Source organism: Hypanus sabinus, chromosome 24, assembly GCF_030144855.1.
Source record: "Hypanus sabinus isolate sHypSab1 chromosome 24, sHypSab1.hap1, whole genome shotgun sequence".
NCBI classification, from domain to species: domain Eukaryota; kingdom Metazoa; phylum Chordata; class Chondrichthyes; order Myliobatiformes; family Dasyatidae; genus Hypanus; species Hypanus sabinus.
This window is the reverse complement of record NC_082729.1, coordinates 36,831,110-36,856,059: the sequence shown is the minus strand read 5'-3', so window position 1 is coordinate 36,856,059 and position 24,950 is coordinate 36,831,110. Positions and strand designations below refer to the sequence as shown.

General features: G+C 50.3%; 1 protein-coding gene across 1 annotated transcript in view; it reads left to right on the top strand.

Moving 5' to 3' along the window:
* mecp2 (methyl CpG binding protein 2) overlaps nucleotides 1-4,637 on the top strand; it is an 81,716-nt gene extending 77,079 nt beyond the window's left edge. The window contains exons 2-3 of the mRNA XM_059949636.1: nucleotides 418-759; nucleotides 2,239-4,637. Coding sequence (XP_059805619.1) covers nucleotides 418-759; nucleotides 2,239-3,283 — 1,387 coding nt within the window. The 3' untranslated portion in view covers nucleotides 3,284-4,637. The remainder of the gene's footprint in view (nucleotides 1-417; nucleotides 760-2,238) is intronic.
* The last annotated feature ends 20,313 nt before the right edge of the window (nucleotides 4,638-24,950 follow it).

The window sequence follows — 24,950 nt, the reverse complement described above, 5'->3', positions numbered from 1 at the left end:
AACCGCCTTCCTAGCCACTAGATCTCACTGTAGATCTCATCCCTTCCCCAGTCCATCGGATCTGATTTCACGTGCTGGGATAAACGTGTCCCTATCTCACTGGCGTATCAGGCCGCTGGCTACCCTCACCTGGTTTAGCCCACCTGTCGTAGGGGTGTACCAGGGTGTGGCCGCTATCACATGAAAACGACTGCTTGGACCACTGATGGGGACCAAAGGTGAGTGAGCTGCCCCAGAGTGGACACGACAAGACTCTTTACTAGAGGTGCCACCCTTCCCTGGACACCCCAGACATACTTTGAGGCTGGTCAATGGGTCTAGGCAATAATGGTTGGACTTGGGCTAGAAGTTTGTGTGCTGTAGTGGTCTGTGAATTAAAGACGTAAGAAACGAGGCTGTGCTCTGTTACCGTTACAGTGACGAGAAACCTGAAGAGCACGAGCAGGCTGGGCAGCGGGAGAAGGTGGTGAAGGTGAAGAAGCACAAGGTGAAGAAGGATGAGCGAGTCGAGGAGAGGCGTGGGGAGGCCCAGACGACGGAGGCGCCAGTCCCTGAGCCGGCCGACGGCGCCAAAGTCGAGACGGCGGAGCAGGAGGGGGCTGTGGCGGCCACCCCTTCAACCCCGAAGCCCCGGCGTTCCCTGATCCGAGACCGGGGGCCCCTATATGACGACCCCACGCTTCCCGAGGGCTGGACGCGCAAACTGAAGCAGCGGAAGTCGGGTCGGTCGGCAGGGAAGTACGACGTCTACATCATCAAGTAAGTGACTGTTGGTGTTGGAGAGCTCTTTCTGTGGGAGCTGTGGAAGGGGGAAGGGCAAAGGCCACTGGTACTCAGCACACTCCCAAAAGCAGGACAACGGAGAGGGAACCTCTGCTCCTCGACAGTGAAAACTCAGATTTCCATCGTGCGTTGCTCAAAGCTAACGTCCCCCAGCTGAGATAAGCAGATTGGGAACCACCAACTCCTGACTGGAGCCCAAAGAGCCCGCACTGCCCAGTTGCACCCTTGTGACCAATTATCCAACTAACCCGTACTTCTTTGGACTGTGGGAGGAACCCTCGCGGTCCCAGGGAACGTACAAACTCCGACGGTGAGAATCGAACCAGTGCCACAGGGGCTACCCTGCTGCCCATGTATCATGCTTTCTCGCTCAGTGATTTCTCACTGTAACTTGCCCACCGAATGTGATAGTTGCCTTAATTTCTCTGGACAGCCCCTGCCCCCCCACCCCCACCCCCACGGGAGTGTTTGTCCTCTGTCCAGGGATCTAGGAGAAACTCAACAGGTCAAGCAGCATCTATGGAAGGAATAATTTTATTTATATGTTTATCCATGGAGATACAGCGTGGAATAGGCACTTCAAGCAGTCCCCTGATAGAAACACAGGACAGTTTACAATGAACACTTAACCTACTAACCGGACCTTGGGAGGAAAACTGGAGCAGAGTCACGGGGAGAGCGTACAAAATGTGGGCAGTAAGAGGCAGAGTACAAGCTGGCAGGTGATTGGTGAGATTAGGTGATGTAGAAGTGGGCAATCATTAATATATACAATTAATTAATTCTATTGAATTTCTTTGTTCTGTGAATGCCTGCAGGAAAATTAATCTCGGGGTTCTATATGGTGATATTTATGTATGCCAGTAATAAATTTACTTTGAACTTTGATGTGAGATAGGTGGATGAGGTGAAGGGCTTATTCTGGCTTGTGTCCCCAACTCAGATGAAAGGTCTCAGCCCGAAATGTTCAGCTGTTTATTCTCCTCGATAGATGCCTCCGGGCCTGCTGATTTCCTCCAGCACTTTGTGTGTGTTCTGTGTTTTCAACGCTGTGTAAATCACTCTTGATTCTATACATCTCAGTTAGGTTAGCTGGGAACTGGGGCTTCGACAGTTGTAGCATTCCCCCCCCCCCCCCACACACCCCTACTTTATTCTCTCTGCTCCCTCCTGTCTTATTGCCTTCTCTTTTTTCCGCTCTCCTCCCCCTCACTCTGCCCATTTGATACCTACCTCTCTCCCTCACCCTCCAGTCTCACTGTTGGCGCACACTCCTCCAACAGTCAACCCACTCCATAGACACTCCTTCCAGATCACTGGCCCTCTCTGTATGTACCGTCCCCCCTCCTCCTGAACCAAACTTGGGAATGAACTACGGCTTACAGTTTCAAACTTAACAGAGGATGTCCGCGTTTTGACACTCTGATCTCTTTCCTCTTCTTTTTGCCTCCTCAGCCCGCAAGGGAAGGCCTTCCGTTCCAAAGTGGAGCTCCTGGCGCACTTCGAAAAGGTCGGCGACACCACCCTCGACCCCAGCGACTTTGACTTCACGGTCACGGGCCGAGGAAGCCCCTCGAGGAGAGAGAAGAAGCCGCCCAAAAAGCCAAAGACCCCCAAGTCGCCTGGCACCGGCAGGGGACGGGGCCGGCCCAAAGGCAGTGGCAAGGATAAGGTGGTGCGGAAGAGCGGCCCATCAAAGAGGTTGTCAGAAAAGAGTGCGGCCAAGCTCCTGGTCAAGATGCCCTTCTCAGCCCCTCTGCTGCAGAAAGCTGAGGGGGCCACGTCTTCCGCGGAGCAGCATCCGAAAGTGCGCAAGGGGGTACCCGGTAGGAAGAGGAAATCTGACAGCGACCCCCAGGTGGTTCCCAAGAAGAGGGGCCGGAAACCGGGAGGAGGGGGCGGCGGGGGGGCGGCTGTGGCAAAGAAGAAGGCAGTTAAGGAGATGTCTGCCAAGCCCGAGGAGGTCGCCGTCCTGCCCATCAAGAAGCGGAATCTGGGGGAGGAGAGCTCCCCCCTGAAGAAGCGGAAGAGCACGCGCATCTTCGAGGAGGACACCATCACCCCGGTGGTGGGGAGCTCGCTGGCGAGGGAGAGCAGCGAGGCAGAAGAGCTGGCCGGTGCTGGGAAGGGACAGAAAGGCGCCAAGAGCGCGGCGCCTAAGGCACGAGAAGGCAGCCCCAAAGCCCGGAGCCTCAAGAAGGAGTGTCCGCCACTGACCGAGGCCCCAAAGGAATTGGCCCCGGAGGCGGAGGGCTCCAAGGACGGCAGCAGCCCCTCGGAACGCAAAGACTTGAGCGGCCGGGCATGCAGCGAGGAGAAGCCGCTGCGCGCCCGACCCGAGGCCGACCTGCTGCCTAAGGAGCCCCCAAAGACTGAGCTCGCCGAAAAGAGCAAACTGAGAGGCGAGGGTGAGCAGCGGGGAGTCATCTCGGCCGTCCCCAGGCCGGCCAGGGAGGAGGCGGCCGACGCCCGGGCGACTGTTTCCGAGAGAGTGAGCTGACTTTCGCAGGAAGAAGGAAACAGTGACGACAACAACAAAAAAAGAAATGGACGAGGCAGCTGTTGTGTCTTTTTCTCATTGTGAGTAGGGCTCTGAACGAAGGCTTTCCAGACCAGTTGATGCTGAACCTCGAAGCTTATATGGGGCAAGATTTAATTTCTAATTTCCTCTTTGAAGTGTTTGCATCTGTTAGGTGGTCAAGTGTTCCGTCTGTCTTTTGTGTTTTGTTCAGACCTTGGTTTAAAAAAAGATAAGCGAGAGGTCGATCCGCGCCGCCAACCTCCCTCCCTCTTCTTTTCCCTCCCTTCCCCTCTCTCCTCCTCCCTCTCCTTCCTCCTCCCCTCCTATCTCACCCTTCTTCCTTCCTGCAGAAAGTGGGATGGGAAGAGGGGGGAGAAAAAGGAGGTTTATATAAAAAAAAGTTACCGTGCCTTCTGTGTGTGGCTAGCGAGCTTGTCTCGTGTTAGGGTGCCCCTTGGGCTTAAAGTCGGTGGGTCTTGAAACTTCTCGGCCTCACGTCTGTCTTGATGCTGGATTTGTTTTGGGAGTGGGGAGTGGACGTGAGGCAGGGTGGGGTGCCTCCACCCTCATGTTACACTGACCTTTTCCCCTTGGGTCTTCAACCCAATGAGAGGTTCACCCTCCTCTCTCGGTCAGTCCCTCTCATTGGGTTGTGTTGCGGAACTTGCGGGGCTGGGGCTGGTGTGATGGTGGAAGAGGGGAATTTGAACCCCGCCATCCCCTCCAACCCCTGGTGCCAGTGGAATTAGGGGGGGTCTGTGGCGGGGCAGGCATCAGCAAGGCAGAGCTCTGCACCTCACCCCAGCCAGTGGTGCAGGAGGGGTGGGCGCGAGGGCACTGCCCGCGTCCTGGCGGATCAACGTGGCCTTGCCAGCCAGCAGCGGGGTAGGAAGTGTGATCGGGACACAGTTCAAGGAGGCTTCTGAGTGGGCACCCTCTGAATGGTGCGGGTGGGGAGGGGGAGTGAGTGGATGCTTTTGGGGTAGGGGGGAAAGGTACGATCTTCTGAAAGAAATCATTTTGCTCGGATCCCTCTTTTGCGTGCAGTGAGTTCAGGGTAGACAGTTGTGCAGCAAGCTTACCCACCATGGCCCCACCCTCCCTCACCTTCTCCAGGTACTCTTGACCCCCCCCCCCCCCAAAACTGGGTGCTGCAGAGCGAGTGACCCTCCTGCAGATTTCTGTCTGCGCGTGTATAATCTTCTAAAAAAAATATGCACGAGAGAACACACCCGCACTCCGGAGGCACAGCTTAGGAGCCCCTACCCCTTCCCCAAGACTGGAGACTGTACCCGAGACTTCCCCCCACCCCTTCCACACAAAGCACTCCACAGGCAAATGCCCCTGCCCACTCCACCGTCATCCCTCTCTTCTCCTTTGCCTTGCTGCACCTCTGTCTGTTCTAGAAGTCGTCTTTGCTTTGCCTCTTTTTTTGGGTGGGTGGGGGGGTGGGAGATGAATCGAGGGAGGGAGGTTTTATACAAAATAAAGTCGTCATCTCCGAAAAGAAATACTGACCAACTTTATCTTTAGATAGGACTAAATAGTTCAATGGATTGGTAGTTGTTTTGGTATTGTGCGTCGTGAGAGAGAAAGGAACACGTACTCCCACTGCGCTACTTTGAAGGGTCGCCAACACTTTGAGATGGTGGTTGTATCTCAGTAGCAGTCCTGCCAACCTGGTCTTCACATCCCATTGAGTGGTCATGTCTGCTGCTCCAGGAATCTTCCTGGCTGCACTGTTGACTAAAGCTTCTCACAGTACTGTAGGATGATCTTCACATAGTGATAGTATTTATATATTGGAGAGTTTTGATTGGCTCTGTCTTTTCCTTTTAAGCACCAATCAAGCTACTGAAAATATACTGACTCCCCGCCTCTGCTCCCCTTCAGAACAGATGCTTTTGAACTCTGCGGTCGTGCAGTCTGGCCTTTCGGTGGCTGCTGAAGGCACGCTCTCCATCTGTGTCCTTTAATTTCAGCTGCGGCCAGCTTTGTGTCTTGTGTGACGGATACTACTTCCTGTAACGTGCCGATGCCCCTCTTTCCCTCACCTCTCCCACACCCCCCAGCAGAAGAGACAGCTCGAGGTCAGACTGGTGTTTGTACAAACCCCTGTGCCAAAACATGGTCCTGGTTGGCACAGGCACTGTGAAAGTATGGTCCCTTTAGTGGCCTACACACTGATCATAGAAAGCACTTAGTGATGTATCTCAGCCAGTGCTCTCCTTCACTGATTGGAACATTCGCGGCCAGAAATCCAATACAGTGTCCACCCTACAGATGTGCCATAGACACTGGCGTGTGTTTCAATATCTCTGTGTGTCCACTTTCCTCTTCACCCTCCTCCACCCTGGGCAAAGTGCATTCAGAATGGAATTACCCCAGGATGAGCTGGCATCCAGAGTCCCCGACTAAATCCCTTGCGGCTGCATCAGTCACAATAATGGCTCATTTTAGATCAGCCCAGAGGGCAGCCTGCCCAGACGATGGAGAGCTCACCTCCCAGCATGCGGGATCCCTGCATGCAGGTATCATTTGGTACTGTGTTGTGTGTCAGATTACAGTGGGGTCAAGATGATGTCTCTTATTAAGTCTCCCTCAGGTTAGGCAGGCCAGTCTTGAATTCCAAAATTTGCCATTGTCTGTAAAAATAAACGCTAGTATGAGGTAACTAGCTGCCAAGTTGGGGTTTGAACTGACTCTGTTCCTCTAAGGATAAGTAATTCAGGGAGGGATGGGGGCCACAGGCCTACAGACTCGGGTGGATATGGCTCTTTTGCCAATTAATGCCCCAAAAAGATTTCATCAAACCATCTTTCTGCCCCTCTGAAACCGCCTCCATTCGTTGTGCAGGCCCCACGCAGGCACAGATTCTGCGGCTGGGATATCCCACACTGCGGCTCACCATTACTGTTCTTCCACATTGGTGCCCCGCGAAACGCAATGCTTCCAGCGTCACCCCAGTCAGTCCTCTTGTTCAGTTCCTTCATTCCTTAATAAGCAGCAAATGGCACCTTTGCGTCGGACCGGTCAGCCCCTCCCTGAGTCTCAAACCTCTCGGAAACGCAATAACTGACCAGTCACTAGATTTCGGCCTCCCACTGGTGTCTGTCTTGCCGCACGCTGGCTGCAAGTGTCTCTTTGAAGGGGGAATGTCCTTGAGGGGAGTGCCGCCATGTCTGGGTTTGATTTTCTGTGCAGCAGTCTCTCTGGGAAGCTCCATGTTATGTTTGCCCTGCGTATTCCTTGTGAAGATTTTGGTGTTTTGCTTGCTTGGGGAGGAAAAGTAATGCTCCCTCATCCTGCCCTCCCTCTCCTCCAGCTCCTGGTAGGCACCCGCATTACACAAAGATGGTGAGGGTTTGGAGGTGGGTGGGGGTGGAGGGAGTGAAGTGAGCAGAGTGCCAGAGGAGTAGGTGTTTGCAAATCAATTGCTGAAGTTTAAAGTGACAGTATTGTATTGTCCTGTGCGTGGATGTACTGAAATGTGTTGTTGGATTGACGTAATTTGAATTTTATCTCGGATAAGCCACGGGGTGCCCGAGTGAATTTGGGTGACGCTTTTTGTCTCGCAGTCGAGGTATCGAAGGTTTCTGCCCGCAGTGTTAACTTGAATGTTATCATTAATGATTTATGATGATTTTTAACCATTCCCTGCATAAATGTTCTTCAGAATCCATGTCACACAGTCCTCTGGCACCCACCCTTTCTGTTTGTTCTTCCCAGGCCTTTGAATGAAGGAGCTCCTCTGAGTCAGAGACCCTTATCAGCAGCTTTTGTGTCAGTAGATTATTCATTGTTGTCGTGGGGAATAATTGCACTTGCACTGATGTCCAGCTTGGGCACTTCCCAAAAACCGCATGGACCTGTGTACCGACCACTGCCCCCCTGCTGCCCAAACCCATGCCCACCTTGCACCAAGGAGAACCTGAGAGACGCGGGCTGCTGCAGATGCCAGTTCTTGTTGTGTACTGAGGTCCTGCGGGCAGGGGTGGTGGTGGGCAAACTCCAGAAATGTGGCCAGCTGACTTTGTTGGTGTTCCCCCAAGCCCGAGTTAGTAACTCTTGAGCTGAACGTGTCCACCCACCCTCCTCACAGACTTCGTAAATCCTGCCACCGATTCAGGTTGTTTTCACCTCTTCCACTGTGAAAGGCAGAAGGTAATGTCCATCCGGAATAAAAATACTTTTCTAATTGTTCTGGGTTTGCGAAGGCATGAGGCCAGGAAACTCATTGAGATCGGACTCGGTGCATATGAGAATGAGAGAGTGTGGTGTGGTGGGGACAGTCCTCTGTGCGCTGGTTTCGGGTGGGCTCGCCTCCGCAGCTGTTCAGTCTGTGTGGGTGAGTGACTCCTCGGTACGATCAGTGTAAGTATCCGGCACAGGTCCTCTGCTGACATGCTCACACAGTTCTGCCTCCGCCCTTGCTGAGCTCAGGGCTCCTGCTTGGGACTTCACCTACAGAATCACACAGAGGACAGCCACGGCCCACTTCTGTTTTGCAGAGGGTGGGAAGATCCCCTTTGTAAAGAGGCTTGGTGCCTCTTTCTTGGCATGCCCTCTGCTCACCCTGTCTGTCCAACTTTCTTGTGCCCAGCTGACCCCTGCCGGCCTAGCCTCCCTGTGAACGGGATCTTGCCCCAGGAGCCTTGCTGCATTTGGGGAGTGGAGCAGGTTGTGATTTGGTGTCATGGAACATTGAGCAAGTTCCTCAATGTCTGGAAGCAAACCAGAAGTTGGAGGAAAGGCGACTGTCTGTTTGTGGTGGGGGTGAGGGGATGCCCAGTACACTCCAAGTTTTCTGAGATAACTTTAACCTCCAGGTTCCCTCTCCCTTCAGTGACCAGTGCACCAGTGGTCTGTAGGCTGGTAGAGCGTCAGGCTTTAAGTTCAGCAACTTCTCTCCTCTGGTTCTCTCCCCCACCCCTGAAGCCTTTTCTTCAGAAAAGAGTGCATACCCACTCAGCGTTTCCACACTTCTCCTGGAAGGATGTCTTGCTCTGCTTGCCATAGTTTGACAGCTCCTCCCGACAGCCGAACAGGGGCCAAGGTTCCACCAAAAACCCGTTGTAGTCAACACACTCCCTCCACGACGTCTTTCTTGTGTGTGTGTGTGTGTGTGTGTGTGTGCGTGCGCGCGTGTGTGTGTGTGTTTCGTCAGTGCCGAGAATTTTCTTGTTAGAACCAATAGCCAATACCGCCTAGGTTTAACCTGTGACTCTTTTATTCTTTAGGATAATGCTTTTTTTTTGTTTTGTTTTTGCACGGAAATAGAGAAACAAGTTTATATTTTTTTTAAAAAAAGAGAAAAAAAATCATAATTGTAAAACTGTTCTGCTTGTGAATTCACCAAAACCTCTTTCAGTAAAGAAAATAATATATGCATACATATATATAAAAAATATATATATCTATAAATAAAATCGTGGCTTTTACAGTGTTCACATTTACCATCACATAGGTAACTCGGTTGGTGTGCTTATGTTTTTTATTTTTTAATGACTCCGATTTAAAGAGAAAAGAAATAAATTAACTAGCTTCCCTCTGCCTCTTTTGGCCTATGTCTGACCAGAAGCACATTGAGATACGTGAACTTTAATCCAGCTTTGTTCTCGGCCACAGACCTGTGTTTTGTAATTTAAAAAGAGAAAAAATGCCTATCTTTAACAAAAAAAAAGAAACAGCATGTGACCATAGCAGGACATCAGGGAGGAGGAATCGCGCTTGGGGAGGGCTGGCATGTCGTTACCTGGGCGCAAGTTATGAGGCGAGTAAGCGCTTCCGTATTTCAGTACCTGAGGCTGGTTTCCAGCTCAGTGTGTGTGATTGAACTTTTTTTTAAAAAAATAGATAATCCATTTGTCCGGTGAAGATTGACCGGATGGGGGACCACTTGGTTTATATTTTTTACCTTTTAGTAATATATAGAGCTTCCTATAGAATATAAACATATAGTTTCCTATAGAATATATCTGTATAGTTACATAATAGATTCTAGCTCAGTGCTTCCTTTCGTCTATATATTATAATTACCGTGACTATGAATCCTATCCTGTAGCTTGAGACTGGTTGGAGCAGTACTAGGCTGTGTCTTCTTTGTAACTGCACGTACAGTGCTGAAGTGTATCTCCTAACTGTACGGAGCCCCGTTTCTCAGGCAGGCCACACACCGTTCAGTTATTACTGGGCTCCCTGTTTGCCAGAGCGGGCACACACCGCTGAGAGTAATTACTGAGCTCCCTGTTTGTCTGCCAGGGCACGCGCCAGAGTGGTTCCGGAGCCCTCTGTTTGCCCGACAGGAGACGCTCTTCTCAGAGTAATTACAAAGCTCTCGTCTGTCTGGCAGTGCACACGCTGCTCAGAGTAATGACAGAGTCCCCTGTTTGTTCGGTGAGGTGAACTCTCTGTGCCGAATTTTTCCTCGGGGTTGTGGGGGTGAAGGATGGTGTGGTTTGATGTTGTCATTGCTCACCGGTGGGTGGCAAGGGAGAAGGGTGAAGCTAATCCTTGGTGAGATGGCGCGGAGCTCGCGGCTGCTCTAGCAAGACGTAAGGATTGCTCGCTGTCATAAAAGTTGCTGGGGGTGGGGGGGTTTGCAGGGTGAGGGGATGGTAAATGAAGATCACTGTGTGTCAGATTTTGTACTCCTCATCAGGCTGACTCGGTGACCTAGCCAGCCTCTTGTTTAACCTACCAAGTGACTCTTTCAGTATGGCTTCCATGACATAGCACGTATGATGAACTAATGTGGTCTCCCATCACTGTCAAAAAAAAAACAAAATCGCAAATAAAAACTTCCAAGTCCTTTGATTTTAACCACTTGTGAGAGTTTTACTTGGGCAGTGACGTCTTTTCACAGTCCGCCAGGTGAGAGATTACCCCCTCACCCACCCTCTCCACCCTTTGGGGGCAGGGACGCAGGGTAGAACAGGGTTCTTTGGTGGAGGGGAGGTGCAAATGGGAGGGGGTGGGGTGAAGTTTGCAGCAGGAATGGGAGAGGTGGCGAGTAAGGGCCCAGAGGAAGGAGCCTGGCTGGGGCCTCAGTGTCTCCCTGAGTCCTCTCTCCTGCCCCACAGGCAAGTGGCTCGATCCTTCAGTGCACCATCTCTCTGGAAACCAGCCTGGAGGGTTGGGGTGGTGCCCCACAGGGACCTTCCATTGCTTAGCAAATGCCTTCAAACCACCCCTCCCCATTCCCCTCCCTCGTCTCCTGCCCCATCACCACAAGATGACATGTACAGCTCCTGGGACTCAGGCTGCTGAGCTGCTGGTTTGGGAATGCTCTGTGTGTGCGTGTATGCCTGTATTTTCTTTTTTTTGTAGTCAGATTTATAGATTTATATTTATATTTTTAAGGTTATTAGCACCATACATAGTGTGGTGGGGGTGGGAGTTGTTTAATGTTGCTTTTGACTAGGTAGGAGGGTAGGTGACTGAAACTAACCCAGATGATTTCTCCTGTCAAAGAACGTGCTGTGTTAAAACCCACTGTTTACTTTGCCCTGCTCTCTGTCTTCCTGCTGCGCCACTGCCCCCACCCTCCACAAAGGCACCGTTGTTGCCCAGCTTCCAGGCTAGTGAAAGTGCCACTAACACACAACGGCAGATGGTAAGATCGTGAAACCGTCTCCTAGAATCCCAGTCCCTTTGGAGACTAGAAGTCTTGACTGGTCGCTCCATTTCCGCCCCCTGCCCCTGGCCATCATGATGATGTGAGCTCTTTTACCCCTGCTGCTTCACCTCCCCAGCCCTTCTCCGTTGCACTCCTACAGCCCCCTGACAAGGCCATATCGTCAGTACAGTGAGTAAGCATGATAGATGAAGTCAGTCTATCAGGGAGTGGGAACAGTAATAAAGACGAGAGAAGAGTGACAGGCCCAGAGTGGGGGACGGGGTTTGCACTCGGGTGAAGCTCTCTGCATCTGCACTCCACAGACAGGGCATCCAAACCAGCCAAACCTATGGCGTTTGACAGTCACCGTGTTCAGAACACCACAAACCCCACAGAGAAGCAGCCACGTCCGCAGATGTCCATCATTTGCTGAGAAGGTGCCAGATGTACAGCAGAAATGCAGTATGTGTGTGGGAGAGAGACAGAGACACACAGTTCCGCTGTATGTGAGAGAGAGTGTTCCGCTGTGTGTGAGAGAGTGTTCCGCTGTGTGTGAGAGAGAGAGTGTTCCGCTGTGTGTGAGAGAGTGTTCCGCTGTGTGTGAGAGAGTGTTCCGCTGTGTGTGAGAGAGAGTGTTCCGCTGTGTGTGAGAGAGAGTGTTCCGCTGTGTGTGAGAGAGTGTTCCGCTGTGTGTGAGAGAGTGTTCCGCTGTGTGTGAGAGAGTGTTCCGCTGTGTGTGAGAGAGTGTTCCGCTGTGTGTGAGAGAGTGTTCCGCTGTGTGTGAGAGAGTGTTCCGCTGTGTGTGTGAGAGAGTGTTCCGCTGTATGTGAGAGAGAGTGTTCCACTGTGTGTGTGAGAGAGTGTTCCGCTGTGTGTGAGAGAGAGTGTTCCACTGTGTGTGTGAGAGAGTGTTCCGCTGTGTGTGAGAGAGTGTTCCACTGTGTGTGAGAGTGTTCCACTGTGTGTGAGAGAGAGTGTTCCGCTGTGTGTGAGAGAGTGTTCCGCTGTGTGTGAGAGAGAGTGTTCCGCTGTGTGTGAGAGAGTGTTCCGCTGTGTGTGAGAGAGTGTTCCGCTGTGTGTGAGAGAGAGAGTGTTCCGCTGTGTGTGAGAGAGTGTTCCGCTGTGTGTGAGAGAGTGTTCCGCTGTGTGTGAGAGAGAGTGTTCCACTGTGTGTGAGAGAGTGTTCCGCTTTGTGTGAGAGAGAGTGTTCCGCTGTGTGTGAGAGTGTTCCACTGTGTGTGAGAGAGAGTGTTCCACTGTGTGTGAGAGAGTGTTCCGCTTTGTGTGAGAGAGAGTGTTCCGCTGTGTGTGAGAGAGTGTTCCGCTGTGTGTGAGAGAGTGTTCCGCAGTGTGTGAGAGAGAGTGTTCCACTGTGTGTGAGAGAGAGTGTTCCGCTTTGTGTGAGAGAGAGTGTTCCGCTGTGTGTGAGAGAGTGTTCCGCTGTGTGTGAGAGAGTGTTCCGCAGTGTGTGTGTGTGTGTGGGAGTGTTCCACTGTGTGTGTGTGGGAGTGTTCCGCTGTGTGTGTGTGTGTGTGTGTGTGTGTGTGGGAGTGTTCCACTGTGTGTGTGTGTGTGTGTGGGAGTGTTCCACTGTGTGTGTGTGGGAGTGTTCCACTGTGTGTGTGTGAGAGAGTATTCCGCTGTGTGTGAGAGAAAGTTCCGCTGTGTTGAGAGAGTGTTCCGCTGTGTGTGAGAGAGAGTGTTCCGCTGTGTGTGAGAGAGTGTTCCGCTGTGTGTGTGAGAGTGTTCCGCTGTGTGAGAGAGTGTTCCGCTGTGTGTGTGAGAGAGTGTGTTCCGCTGTATGTGAGAGAATTCCGCTGTGTTGAGAGAGTGTTCCGCTGTGTGTGTGAGAGAGAGTGTTCCGCTGTGTGTGTGAGAGAGAGTGTTCCGCTGTGTGTGAGAGAGTGTTCCGCTGTGTGAGAGAGTGTTCCGCTGTGTGTGTGAGAGAGAGTGTTCCGCTGTGTGTGAGAGAGTGTTCCGCTGTGTGTGTGAGAGTGTTCCGCTGTGTGTGAGAGTGTTCTGCTGTGTGTGTGAGAGAGTGTTCCGCTGTGTGAGAGTGTGTTCCGCTGTGTTGAGAGAGTGTTCCGCTGTGTGTGAGAGTGTTCCGCTGTGTGTGAGAGAGTGTTCCGCTGTGTGTGAGAGTGTTCCACTGTGTGTGAGAGAGAGTGTTCCGCTTTGTGTGAGAGAGAGTGTACCGCTGTGTGTGTGAGGGAGTGTTCCGCAGTGTGTGTGTGTGTGGGAGTGTTCCACTGTGTGTGTGTGTGTGGGAGTGTTCCGCTGTGTGTGAGAGGGAGTGTTCCACTGTGTGTGAGAGGGAGTGTTCCACTGTGTGTGTGAGAGTGTTCGGCTGTGTGTGTGAGAGTGTTCGGCTGTGTGTGTGAGAGAGAGTGTTCCACTGTGTGTGAGAGAGAGATGTTCCACTCTGTGTGGGTGACAGAAAGGGGGTGTTTCTGTTGAGGGGGGACAGTGTTCCACTGTGTTGGTGTGAGAGAGAGAGAGACATTGTTTCGCTCTGTGTGTGGGTGAGAGTGTTCCACCGTGAGAGAGAGACATTGTTTCGCTCTGTGTGTGGGTGAGAGTGTTCCACCGTGTGAGAGAGAGAGAGACATTGTTTCGCTCTGTGTGTGGGTGAGAGTGTTCCACCGTGTGAGAGAGAGAGAGAGACATTGTTCCGCTCTGTGTGTGGGTGAGAGTGTTCCACCGTGTGAGTGTGAGAGAGTGTTCCACTTTGTGAGCGTGAGAGTGTTCCACTGTGTTGGTGTGAGAGAGACTGTGCATGTGTGAGACTGTGTTTCACTGTGTCAGAGACGTCGTTCCACTGTGAGAGAGAGATGGCATTCCACTGTGCGTGTCAGAGACTGTGTTCCACTGTGTATGTGTGTGTCAAAGAGACTTCCACTCTGTGTGTGTGCGCGCGTCAGAGAGACTGTACCACTGTGTGTCAGAGACTGTGTTCCACTGTGTGAGTTTTCTGTGCTGTGTGTGTGAGAGAGAGACATTGTTCCACTCTGTGTGGGGGTGAGAGTGTTCCACCGTGTGAGTGAGAGAGACATTGTTTCGCTCTGTGTGTGGGTGAGAGTGTTCCACCGTGAGAGAGAGAGACACTGTTTCGCTCTGTGAGTGTGAGAGAGTGTTCCACCGTGTGAGAGAGAGAGAGAGAGAGACATTGTTTCGCTCTGTGAGTGTGAGAGAGTGTTCCACCGTGTGAGTGTGAGAGAGAGAGACATTGTTTCGCTCTGTGAGTGTGAGAGAGTGTTCACTGTGTGGGAGAGTGTGTTCCACCGTGTGTGAGAGAGATAGAGACATCGTTCCGCTCTGTGTGTGGGTGAGAGTGTTCCACTTTGTGAGCATGAGAGTGTTCCACAGTGTGTGAATGTGTGTTCCACAGTGTGAGAGAGTGTGTTCCACTGTGAGAGTGTTCCATTATATGTTACAGACAGTATTCCTCTGTGTGTATGTCTATGAGATTGTGTGAGAGATGCTGTTCCTGTGTCTGTCTGTCACTGTGTACATGTGTCTGTGTGTGAGGGTGCGTGTCTGGACATGTTGGAAGCTAAGTTCAGCCTTGTTTGGTTTGGGGCAGATGGGGAGAGATGCTGGTAGGGTGAGAGGTGTTGTCAGGTGTCATGCAGTGGGCAAGACATGATCACCTGTTAACCTGATCGGACTTGGGAAGCAGTCAGGCAGAGGAAGCTAGTTTGGGAATCCTACATTTGGAAGTCACTCCAATCCTGCATTTGCCAGGCCCTGCCCTTCCCCCCCCCCCCCCCCCCCCATCCTGCTGTACCACTTCCACCCTGTTCCAGAGCCCCAAAAGAGGCCACGTTTGAAAGGTGGGAATTGGCCAGTACACTCAGCAAAGTGCCCGTCCCACTGAGCTTTGCGACCAGTTACTTCACCTTGCATTCCCTGACTCCAGCCTGGGGCATTCTCTGCTCTTCTCTCGAGGAAGCTGTTGGCAGTGATGGTTATGCTGGAGGAAGTATGCCCTCCTGCTCCACCACTCTGCAAAGCAGGAAGCTAGACACTCCCCTCAGAGAGGGAGGAAATGCAGGGATAATGGGGGACCATGAGAGTGGGGCTAGGGAGTTGGAGGAAATTAAGTGAGGATAGATCAGAGAAAGACTGGTATCCCAGAAGTCAGGATGTCTATTCCAAAATGCTGGGGGAGCTCAGCTCAGAGAAATAAAGAGTCAACTTTTCAGGCCGAGACCCTTCACCAGGATTGGTGATGACAGGACACTAGTCCCAGTGAAAGATCTCAGCCTGAAACACCAGCTGTTTATTCCCTGCCTTAATGCTGCCTGACCTGCTGAATTCCTCCAGCATTTTGTGTGTGTCTTGCTCTGGATTTCCAGCGTCTGCAGAATCTCTTGTGTTTACAAGACTGCAAATCCTGCCTACCTTACTGTTCTCTGTCACGTCCAGTATCCTCCCCCTCAGCCTCCTTCCCCGACTCCCCTCTTAAACATGAGGTTCTGCAGCCTGTTGTGTTGAGTTCCTACAGCATCCTGTGCATATCGCTCTGGGAACCAACCACCCCTGCGCCCTTGCCTTCTCATTAAGGCCTGTCTTCCTCCTCAAACCAGGAACTACACCAAGGAACAGAAGTTCAGACTCCGTTGGTGAAGGGCAGGAAAGAAAACACTCCCATCCCTCTGACATGCAGCAGTGTCCAGGCTGCCACGTCCCAGTAACTTCCTTGCTCTTGAAGCAGACAGCATCGGGCTGTGTGGAACTAGTTGTGCTTTGGATGTCTGTCACTTGCCGTGTCCTCAGACTCCTGGGAAAAACCCTAAAATACGTGCCCCCACCTCCCCACTCCACATTGCCCTTAACCACCCATCTGACACCAAATGCCAAATGAGCTGTGGGGGGGGGGGGTCCCCACAATCATTCCCCTGTGCTCTTCCTCCAAGACCTGAGTTAAATTTCTGATGGCTTGATTGCTTTAACCAACTTGCTTTTAGGGAAGGTTCAGCGAGATCCGTTTTAAATAGAAAGGCAATGTGAGAAAACTCAAGACCAAATGCACAAGGACTGTTATTTAAAATATACGCAGTCACGTCAGTGTTTCAGAAACATTATCTCTCTCTTTCTCTCACTTGTCATTAATACTACACTGTTAAACCTAGTCCCTTGACTGTGGTCTTCCCAAACACCTTTAGCACATTAATCCCTTTCTCCTTTCCTCCACCCCCTTTGTTTTGTGTTAGAATTTTGCTTTTGAGCAGATTAATGTATCCTTTTTCCCTCCCACTTTATTTCTAGACTGATCAGGAAAACACAAGTTCTTTAACCAGTCTTTTATTTGTTTGGTGTCGGAAGGGGTTGATGTGGGAGGGATTTCGTTTATTTAACATGAGATCAATAAATTAAGGAGAGAGGGGATTAAAATAAGCAAAGGTTCTATTTTCTAAATGAAGTAGTGGGTTCTTTGTATTAAGAACAACCGAAACGTACTGAGTTCACGGGAAAACCACGTGGTTTGTTAAGGAAAAAAAAAGAGGAGATTTGTATCATTTCAGTTACTGACTTGTCTGAATGTGTATCCGTATAAGTGACATGGATCCCCTACAACATATTTATTAAAAAAATCCAAACAAAGCAAAAAAACTGAAATGCTGGTTGCCTTGTTGCTGCTGTGGTGCCTTTGTCTTTACCTCTTGTGTCTTCCTTCAGGCTTTCACCTTGCCCGGGGCGAGGAGAGGGACCTCGTGTTCTTCTACAGGCTCCTCCGCAGAGGAGCAGTGGCAGCTGGAGGTGGGGGGGGGAGGGGAGTGCCAGTAATCCATAGGGGCTCTCCTTGTTGAAGCTCAGTTCCTCGTTTGAAGACCTGTTGTAAAGCCCGGCTAAAGTTTATAGTCATTCATGTACACTGCCAAACAGAACAATGGTCCTTTGGGCCACGGTGCATATAACACACACACACAGAGTAATAGTAACACAAATATTGGTGGTGGCATCCGTTGGTCTCGAGAGACCATGGATCTGCGCCTGGAGTTTTCAGGGTGCAGGCCTGGGCAGGGTTGTATGGGAGACCAGCAGTTGCCCAAGCTGCAGGCCCTCCCCTCTCCATGCCACCGATGTTGTCCAAGGGAAGGGCACTAGGACCCATGCAGCTTGGCACCGGTGATGTCACAGAGCAATGTGCTGTTAAGTGTCTTGCTCAAGACACAAACACGCTGTCTCAGCTGAGGCTCGAACCAGTGACCTTCAGGTTACTAGTCTGATACCTTGCCAGCTAAGCCACGCGCCAACACAACACAAATAAATTAACAAATAATAAGGTGCATTTACCACAGAAATTGAAAAGTAAACAGTATAACACTACTCATAAGCACGAGAAAGTCTGCAGATGCTGGAAATCCAAAGCAACACACGCAAAATGCCAGAGGAACCCACAGCAGGCCATTGGCATCTATGGAAATGAATAAGCAGCCAACATTTCAGGCTGAGACCCGTCTTCAGATCTTTGTTTCTTCACTTCCATAGATGCTGCCTGACCCACTGTGAGTTCCTCTGCCATTTTGTCTGTGTTGTTTCAGTATAATGCTACATACGTGATGAGACCTGGGTGGTGGTACTCTCCTGGCCTGGGGGAAGAAGCTGTTCCCATCCTAACGGTCCTTGTCCGAATGCTAAGGTACTTCTTGCCAGATGGTGGGGGAGTCAAAGTGATTCGAGAAACCTGTCCAGCACCTCGGCTTATATTCAGCTGGTCCTGCCTGGCCACATTAGGCTTGTATTCCTATCCATGTACCTTCTAAACAATGTGATTGGTTCTTCCTCAGCACTTTGCTTGGCAGCTCTTTCCATATCCCAGTTGACCTCAGCGTAGGGAAAAAGTTCAAACTAAATTTATTATTGAAATATATAATGGCCACTTTATTAGTTACCTCCTGTACCTAATAAAGTTCCCACCTAATGTTTGTGGTCTTCTGCCACTGTAGCCCATCCACTTCAAGGTTCATGTACGTTCAGAGAAGCTCTTCTCCACAGCAGTGCTGTAGCGTATGGTGTCAGCTTGAACCAGCCTGGCCTTTCTCCTCTGACCTCTCTCTCATTAATAAGCTGTTTGTTGCCCACAAAACCACCGCTCACTTGATGTGTTTTTTTGTTTGTTTTTCATACGGTTCCCCATACTCCAGAGACTGTTGTGCATGTAAATCCCAGGAGATCAGCAGTTTCTGAGATACTCAAACTGCACCATCTGGCACCAACAATCATTCCACAACCAAAGTCACTTAGATCACATTTCTTCTCCATTCTGATGTTTGGCTGGACAACAACTGAACCTCTTGACCATGCCTTCATGCTTTGATGCATTGAGTTGCTGCCACATGATTGGCTGATTAGATGTTTGCATTAATGAGTGGGTGTACCTAATAAAATGGCCACTTGAGGGTTAGTCACCAGATTCTACCTTGATATTCATTAACTTGCTCCTCAGGAGCAACTTGCTTGTAATTCGAACCCTCCAGTCCAGGTAACATCCTTGTAAATCTTTTCCAGCTCAAACACATCCTCCCTATAGCTCTGTGAACAGATCTGCAATAAGTTTCACCAATATCTTGTGCCCTTTGCCCAGTTAGTCCACAAAGCTCTATCCAAATTAGTCCCTTTGCCTGCATTCGGCCCATATCCCTCTATACGAGGGGTTCCCAACTTTTTTTTAATGCTGTGGGCCAATACCATTAAGCAAGGGGGTCTGTGGATCCCAGGTTGGGAATCCCTGCTCTAAACCTTTTCTATCCATGTACCTGTCCAAATGACATTTAAACATCATAAATGTCTCTAAATCTACAGCTGCCTCTGACATATCCCCACTAACTACTCTCTTTCCCTTTCACCTTAAAGCTGTGCTCTCTCCTTTAACACCCCACCACCCTGGGAGAAAAGATAGGTTATGGTATTGGAGAAGGTCCACAGGAGGTTCACGTGAATGGGAACAAAAAAAGTTATGTACTATTAAATGGCATTGAACTTGCACTCGCTCCAGTTTAGAAGAATAAGGGGAATTTCATTGAAACCTACTGAAAATTGAAAGGCCTAGATGTGGAAAGGATGTTTCCTATAGTCAGGCGTCTGGGAACAGAGGGCACAGCCTCTTTAGAACAGAGTTGAGGAAGTTTTTTAGTCAGTGGATGGTGAATCTGTGAAATCTGTTGCCACAGGAAGCTCTGGAGGCTGTCATTAGGTATATTTAAAGCAGAGGTTGATAGGGTCTTGATTGGTAAGAGCGAAAGAGGTTACAGGGAGAAGGTGGGAGAATAGGGTTGAGAGGGAAACTAAATCAGCCGTGATTGAATGGCAGAGTAGATTTGTTGGGCTAAGTGACCCAATTCTGGTCCTACCTCTACCCCTCATGATTTTACAAACCTCTGTAAGATCACTCCTCTGCTAATGAAGGGAAAAACAACCCCAGCCTATCCATTCTCATAGCTCAATCCCTTCAGTCCGCAAGTCTTCTCTGTGGCCTCTTGAGTTAATAGCAACCCTTGCTTTAGCTGGGCAATCACAGCTCTGCAGTGCTTTGAATCCAGTCTCCCCAAGACCTTGTACTGGTGTAACACGGAACATAGAAACACTACAGTATAAGCCCTTCGGCACACGAGGTTATACCAACCCTTTAACCTACTGAGATCCATCTAACCTATATAGCCATTTTTCTAACATCCATGTACCTATCTATGAGTTTCTTAAATGTCCCTAATTGTATCTGCCTCTACTGTCATTCCTTGCAGGGTGCTTCATGTACGTACCACTCTCTGTGTAAAAACTTATCTCTAAAACCCCCTCTGCAATTTCCTCCAATCACCTTAAAATTATGCCCCATTGTATTAGCCAATCCCACCCTGGGAAAATGTCTCTGGCTGTCCACTCGATCTATGTTTCACATTGTACATTTCTGTCAGGTCACCTCCCATCCTCCATTGCTCCAAAGTCCCGAAAACTCGACTTTTCGTTTCCATAGATGCTTCCTGACCTGACTTCCTCCTCTTGTGTGTGTTGCTCTGGGTTTCCAGCATCTGCAGAATTTCATGAATCTCTACTCAATCTAAGCCTCTTATCATCTGGTACACCACTAACAAATCACCTCATGTTCTCTGTCGCTCCAAAGAGAAAAGCCCAAGCTTGCCCAAGCTATCATCATAGGATGTGCTCTCTAATCCAGGAATCTCTGCACCCTCTCTAAAGCTCCCACATCCTCCTTATAATGAGGTGACCAGAGCTGAACAGTATTGTACTACAATCAGCTAAAGCAGACAAAAATTTAGACACATCAAATCTGACTGTTTGAAAAGTTTCACAAGTACAATCCAGCACGGAGATGGCCACCGATAACAGATGCAGTGGGATGGCGATGTGTATCCACAGGATGATCAAAACCCACTTTGAAGAACTCAAAGCAGAAGGGGGCCCACTCGGTCAATGTACAATAGTTTCAGCTTTCAAGAGGAGTAAAAACTTGAGGGACGTACTAGTCAAGCAACGGATTTACATGCAGCACCAAACTGTGGGGTTGGAAACAACAGGACATGCAAATACTTACAAAACTCTTAAGTGCATCCACAACAGAGCTACTGGAAGGTGGGCCCAGACAGAGCAGAGAATAACTTGTGAGCAGCCGTACTTAGTATATGCAATCCAGTGTAAACAATGTCATTATATTCACAGGGGAGATGGGTAACACTAAGAAGCAGTCTCACAGGGCACTTCAGTAATATTACAAGAGAAACCAGAACAGACTTGGAAATCCTGGACCTGGAAGCTAACATGAATTGGTAAAACCTTCTAAGAAAAAGAACAGAGAGGAGATGGATTGAAGCACGACTAACATATTCCTCAAACGGTCTATAAACAAAGCCTAAAAATTTAGGCCGGAAAATAAAATGTGCCCCAAATGGTCGACACAAGACCTAATAATTAAACTTAAAAACAGGGATTAAATTATTAAAATCGGAGCAGGGAAAGAGTATGATTTACTTTCATCTCGTCAGGGGAACCCCCACACACCCACCCAGAATCAAAATTAAGGCAGGTGACAAATAAGGAAGGGACATCTTACTTTGGAAATAAAGCCTAACAACTAGGCCTCAGAACATAACCTCATTCGCCAAATGGTCAAACCTAAACAAAATAATGAGGTCTAAGTGTATGATTTATAACTTTGTAATGACCAGGGAGAATAGATTACTCTACCTATTAATTTGATCCAGATGGGGAACCAGAACAGTTCTTGACACAGAAGAGATCACCAAAACCTCTGCAAAGTAGAGAAACTGGATCTTGCTGCAAACCAGGCACATCTCACCTTCCCCACCCACCCGCTCTCTGTTAGGTTACACCCTGCCTACCAAAACTGAAATTTCACAGCCCTCATTCCTCCAGGCCCTCACCCCAACCTCCCAGCACTAAACTCCACATCCCTCGACCCTACCCTTAACCCTAATCCTAACGTCCAAAGGTCCATGCACCCCAACTAACCCGGACTGCAACCCCCTCAAACAAGCTTAACACCAGGTCCAATCATCCCCCCCCTCCCTGTCCCCATGGGGAGGCCTGCATCTGCATCTCCCAACCCTAACCCTGAACCTAACGCCCACACCCTCATAAACCCGAGCTCGTTCCCCACCAGGAGGCCAAGTTCACCCCACATCGCCACCAGTTCTTTTCCCCTTCCCTCTTCCCACCCCACTGCCAGGTTCTGGACCACCACCCCACCCTCTATTGCCCAAACCTACCCCCATTCCTGGCCCTTCCCTCCACATCCCAACAGGTTAGCCCACAACCCCCAGATCACAGCACCCACTCCCTATGTTAAAACCCCTCAACATTAGGCATAACCCCACCACCTTCACAAACTTTTAATCTTTAACTCTAAAATGGATTTAACAAGGAGGAAAATCCCAATTAAGGCAAGTGGGGGACTTGGATATTGAAGATGTGTGGTCTAACCAGGATTTTACAGAGCTTGCGCCAGTGGGTGCAAAAGAAAAACTCTGCAATTGCAAAAAGAAGAAAAAATAATACTAAATAAATATGCAATGAATATCCTGAAGGTGATGAAGAGTCCTTGAAAGTGAGTCTAAAGATTCAGATTCAGTTTATTGTCATTTAGAAACCACAAATGCAATGCAGTTAAAAAATGAGACAACGTTCCTCCAGAATGATATCACAAAAGCACACAACAAAACAGACTACACCAGAAAATCCACATAACGTTTGGCGATCCCCAATCCAGGGTCCGGAGAGGCTGCTGCCTATTAATATCGCGCTACCGTCTTAGCGCGTTTCCCAGAAAGGAGCTCCAAATCCACCAGACAAACAAGACCAAAAACTAAAGCTACAAGACCTGCACAAAACCACACAGTTACAACAGTACAAACAATAGCATAATTGATACAAAAACAGACCATGGGCACAGTAAAAATAGTCCAAAGATGTTAAAAGACTATAAATTCGAAAGAAGCCACCATACAGTTTCCTCAAGTCCTCAGGGTCCCAATAGATTCGTCATCTCACGCCGGCGGCAGAAGGGAATACCCCCGCTATGGACTTCAGGGCGCCGCCGGACCCAGCCTCGCAGACGCAGCACACAGTGAAAGCGCCCCGATCGCAGCAAACTCCGAGTCCGTCGAACCTCCGCGCCTCCGACCATCCCCTGCGGCACAGCGTCTCCGAGCGCCATCCTCCGCCGAGCGCATTAAGAGGGCCCCGCCAACGCCCATCGGCAACGCGACCCCGAGGACTGGGGGCCTGTTCTTCCCAGCAGAGTCACGACCTCACAGCAGCAGCAGCAACGAAGAAGGTCTTCCTGGAGATTTCCCGATGTTTCTCCGTGCTCCCACGTCCGTTTTCGATCGATTATGATTGCGCACGGCACCCCGCTTCACAAATAACAGATGATCGGCTCTGGAGTGGCCGCTGCAAGCTACGTCGCGCCGCCGTCTTGTATGTATACATAAGATTGTGCGAACATATCAGTGATGGGGCAAATGAAATGATCCTGAAGGTTGAGGGGTAACAACTGTTCCTGAACCCTGCGGTGTGGGTCCTGAGGCTCCTGTACCCTCTTCCTGATGGCAGTAGACTTGAGTGATGGGGTTCCCTGATGATGGATGCGACAACACTGCATTTAGACGTGGTCAATGGTGGGGAGGGCTTTACCCGTGATAAATTGGGCGGTATCCACAACTTTCTGTAGGATTTTCCCTTCAAGGGCATTGGTGTCTCCATACCAGGATGTGATGCAGCCAGACAATATACTTGGGACTACACATCTGTAGAAGTCTGTCAAAGTTTGGAATCTTTGCTAATTCCTAAGGAAGTAGAGGTGCTGCCGTGCATAGTTACTTCATGATCAAGACTGGAGCCAGGACAGGCTGTCTGAAATAAAAACACTCTCTCCCCTCTCCTCACTTCCATTTCATTTGATTTCACTTCACGGCGGCCAGGAAGCCCCAGATCACCTCTGCCCCTTCCTCCACACACACACACACAGGAGAGTTGGGGGAGCAATTTACAGCGGCCAATTAACCCACCAACCCCGCGGGACGCCGCGCGTCCATTGGGGTGTGGGGAGGGGGCCTCCCGGGAAGAAATCCACGCGGTCACGGGGAAGAAGAGGTAAATTCCACGCCCGCACACGCACACACAGCGTGGGAAATCGGGCCCGAACCTGAGTGTCCGGCGCACAGAGACAGCGCCTCCACCCGCTGCAAGCGCACAGGTTCTGCGGAGGCTGGAAGCCTTAACGCACACAGTTTGCTGGAGGGACTCGGTGGGTCGGTCAGCGTCTGTACCGGCACTCCCCGCTCCACTTTGCCGCTGTCGACCCTCTATTTACAACAGCCCTGCTGTGTGAAAGAAGTCGAGTTTATCGTTATCTGCACAGGTGCAACGAAAAACTTAAACCACAGGCACGTAGATTCAGAAGCACGACACTCACCGAAAAACATCTTTCACAAAAAGGAGCACGATTAAGTAAGATAGTCAACTCTAGTGCGAAGTGTCGCTGTTCTGAGGCAGTGGTCGCGTTGTGCCGGTTGATTGAAGAACCGAATGGTTGAAGCTGCTCTTGAACCTGGTGGAGTGGGATTTGAGACTGCCGGACCTGCTGCCCGATGAGAGGTGCGGGACGCCGGCCCGGCCCGGGCGGTGGAGATCTCTGATGATGGACGTTGCCTTCTCGAAGCAGCGCCTCCTGTAGATACAGCCGATGGTGGGGAGGGACGAGCCCGTGAGGGACTAGACAGAGATCCGCTACTCTCAGCTCCTGACAGTCCAGAATTGACGAGCAGGTCTGGATATTTTCAGTAGCTTCAGCGTGTTCGATGACAAGCCGAACCTCCTCAAACTCTTAAACAGGTAAAGGCGCTGGTGCACTCTCTTTGTGATTTCGCCTACCTGCTGGGTGAAGGACCGGTCTTCCGATATGTTAAGACCATAAACAGAATTAGGCCATTCGGCCCATCAAAACTTTTCTGCCATTCTATCCTGGCTGATTTATCATCATGCTTGTCAACTCCATTCTCCTGTCTTGCCCCCAAAACGTTTGACACTCTCACTAATCAATAACCTATCAACCTCTGCTTTAGATGTACCAAAATGGCTTGGCATCCACTGCCGCTTTTGGCAATGAGGTCGTCACATTCACATACCTCTGGTTAAAGAAATTTCTCTGTTCCAAAGGGAGGTCCTTCTGTTTTGAGGCTGTGCCCTCTGGTCCTGGACCCCCCCCCCCCCATTATAGGAAACATCCTCGCTCCATGTCCGCTCTATCTCGGCCTTTCAATATTCGACAGGTTTCCACGATTTCCCCTCCCCATTCCTGTAAGCTCCCCCGAGAGCAGCCCAGAGCCCTCGCCTGTGAGGAGCGGTGTCCAGGGCTCTCCTCTTCCGGAAACCTGTTGCTGATCTTTACCAAAACGTTCCCTCGCTTAGTTAAGAGTAACTTTGTTATCGAGTATACCTGCGTCACCATGTACCGCCCGGGGATTCGTTTTCTTGCAGGCATTCGCG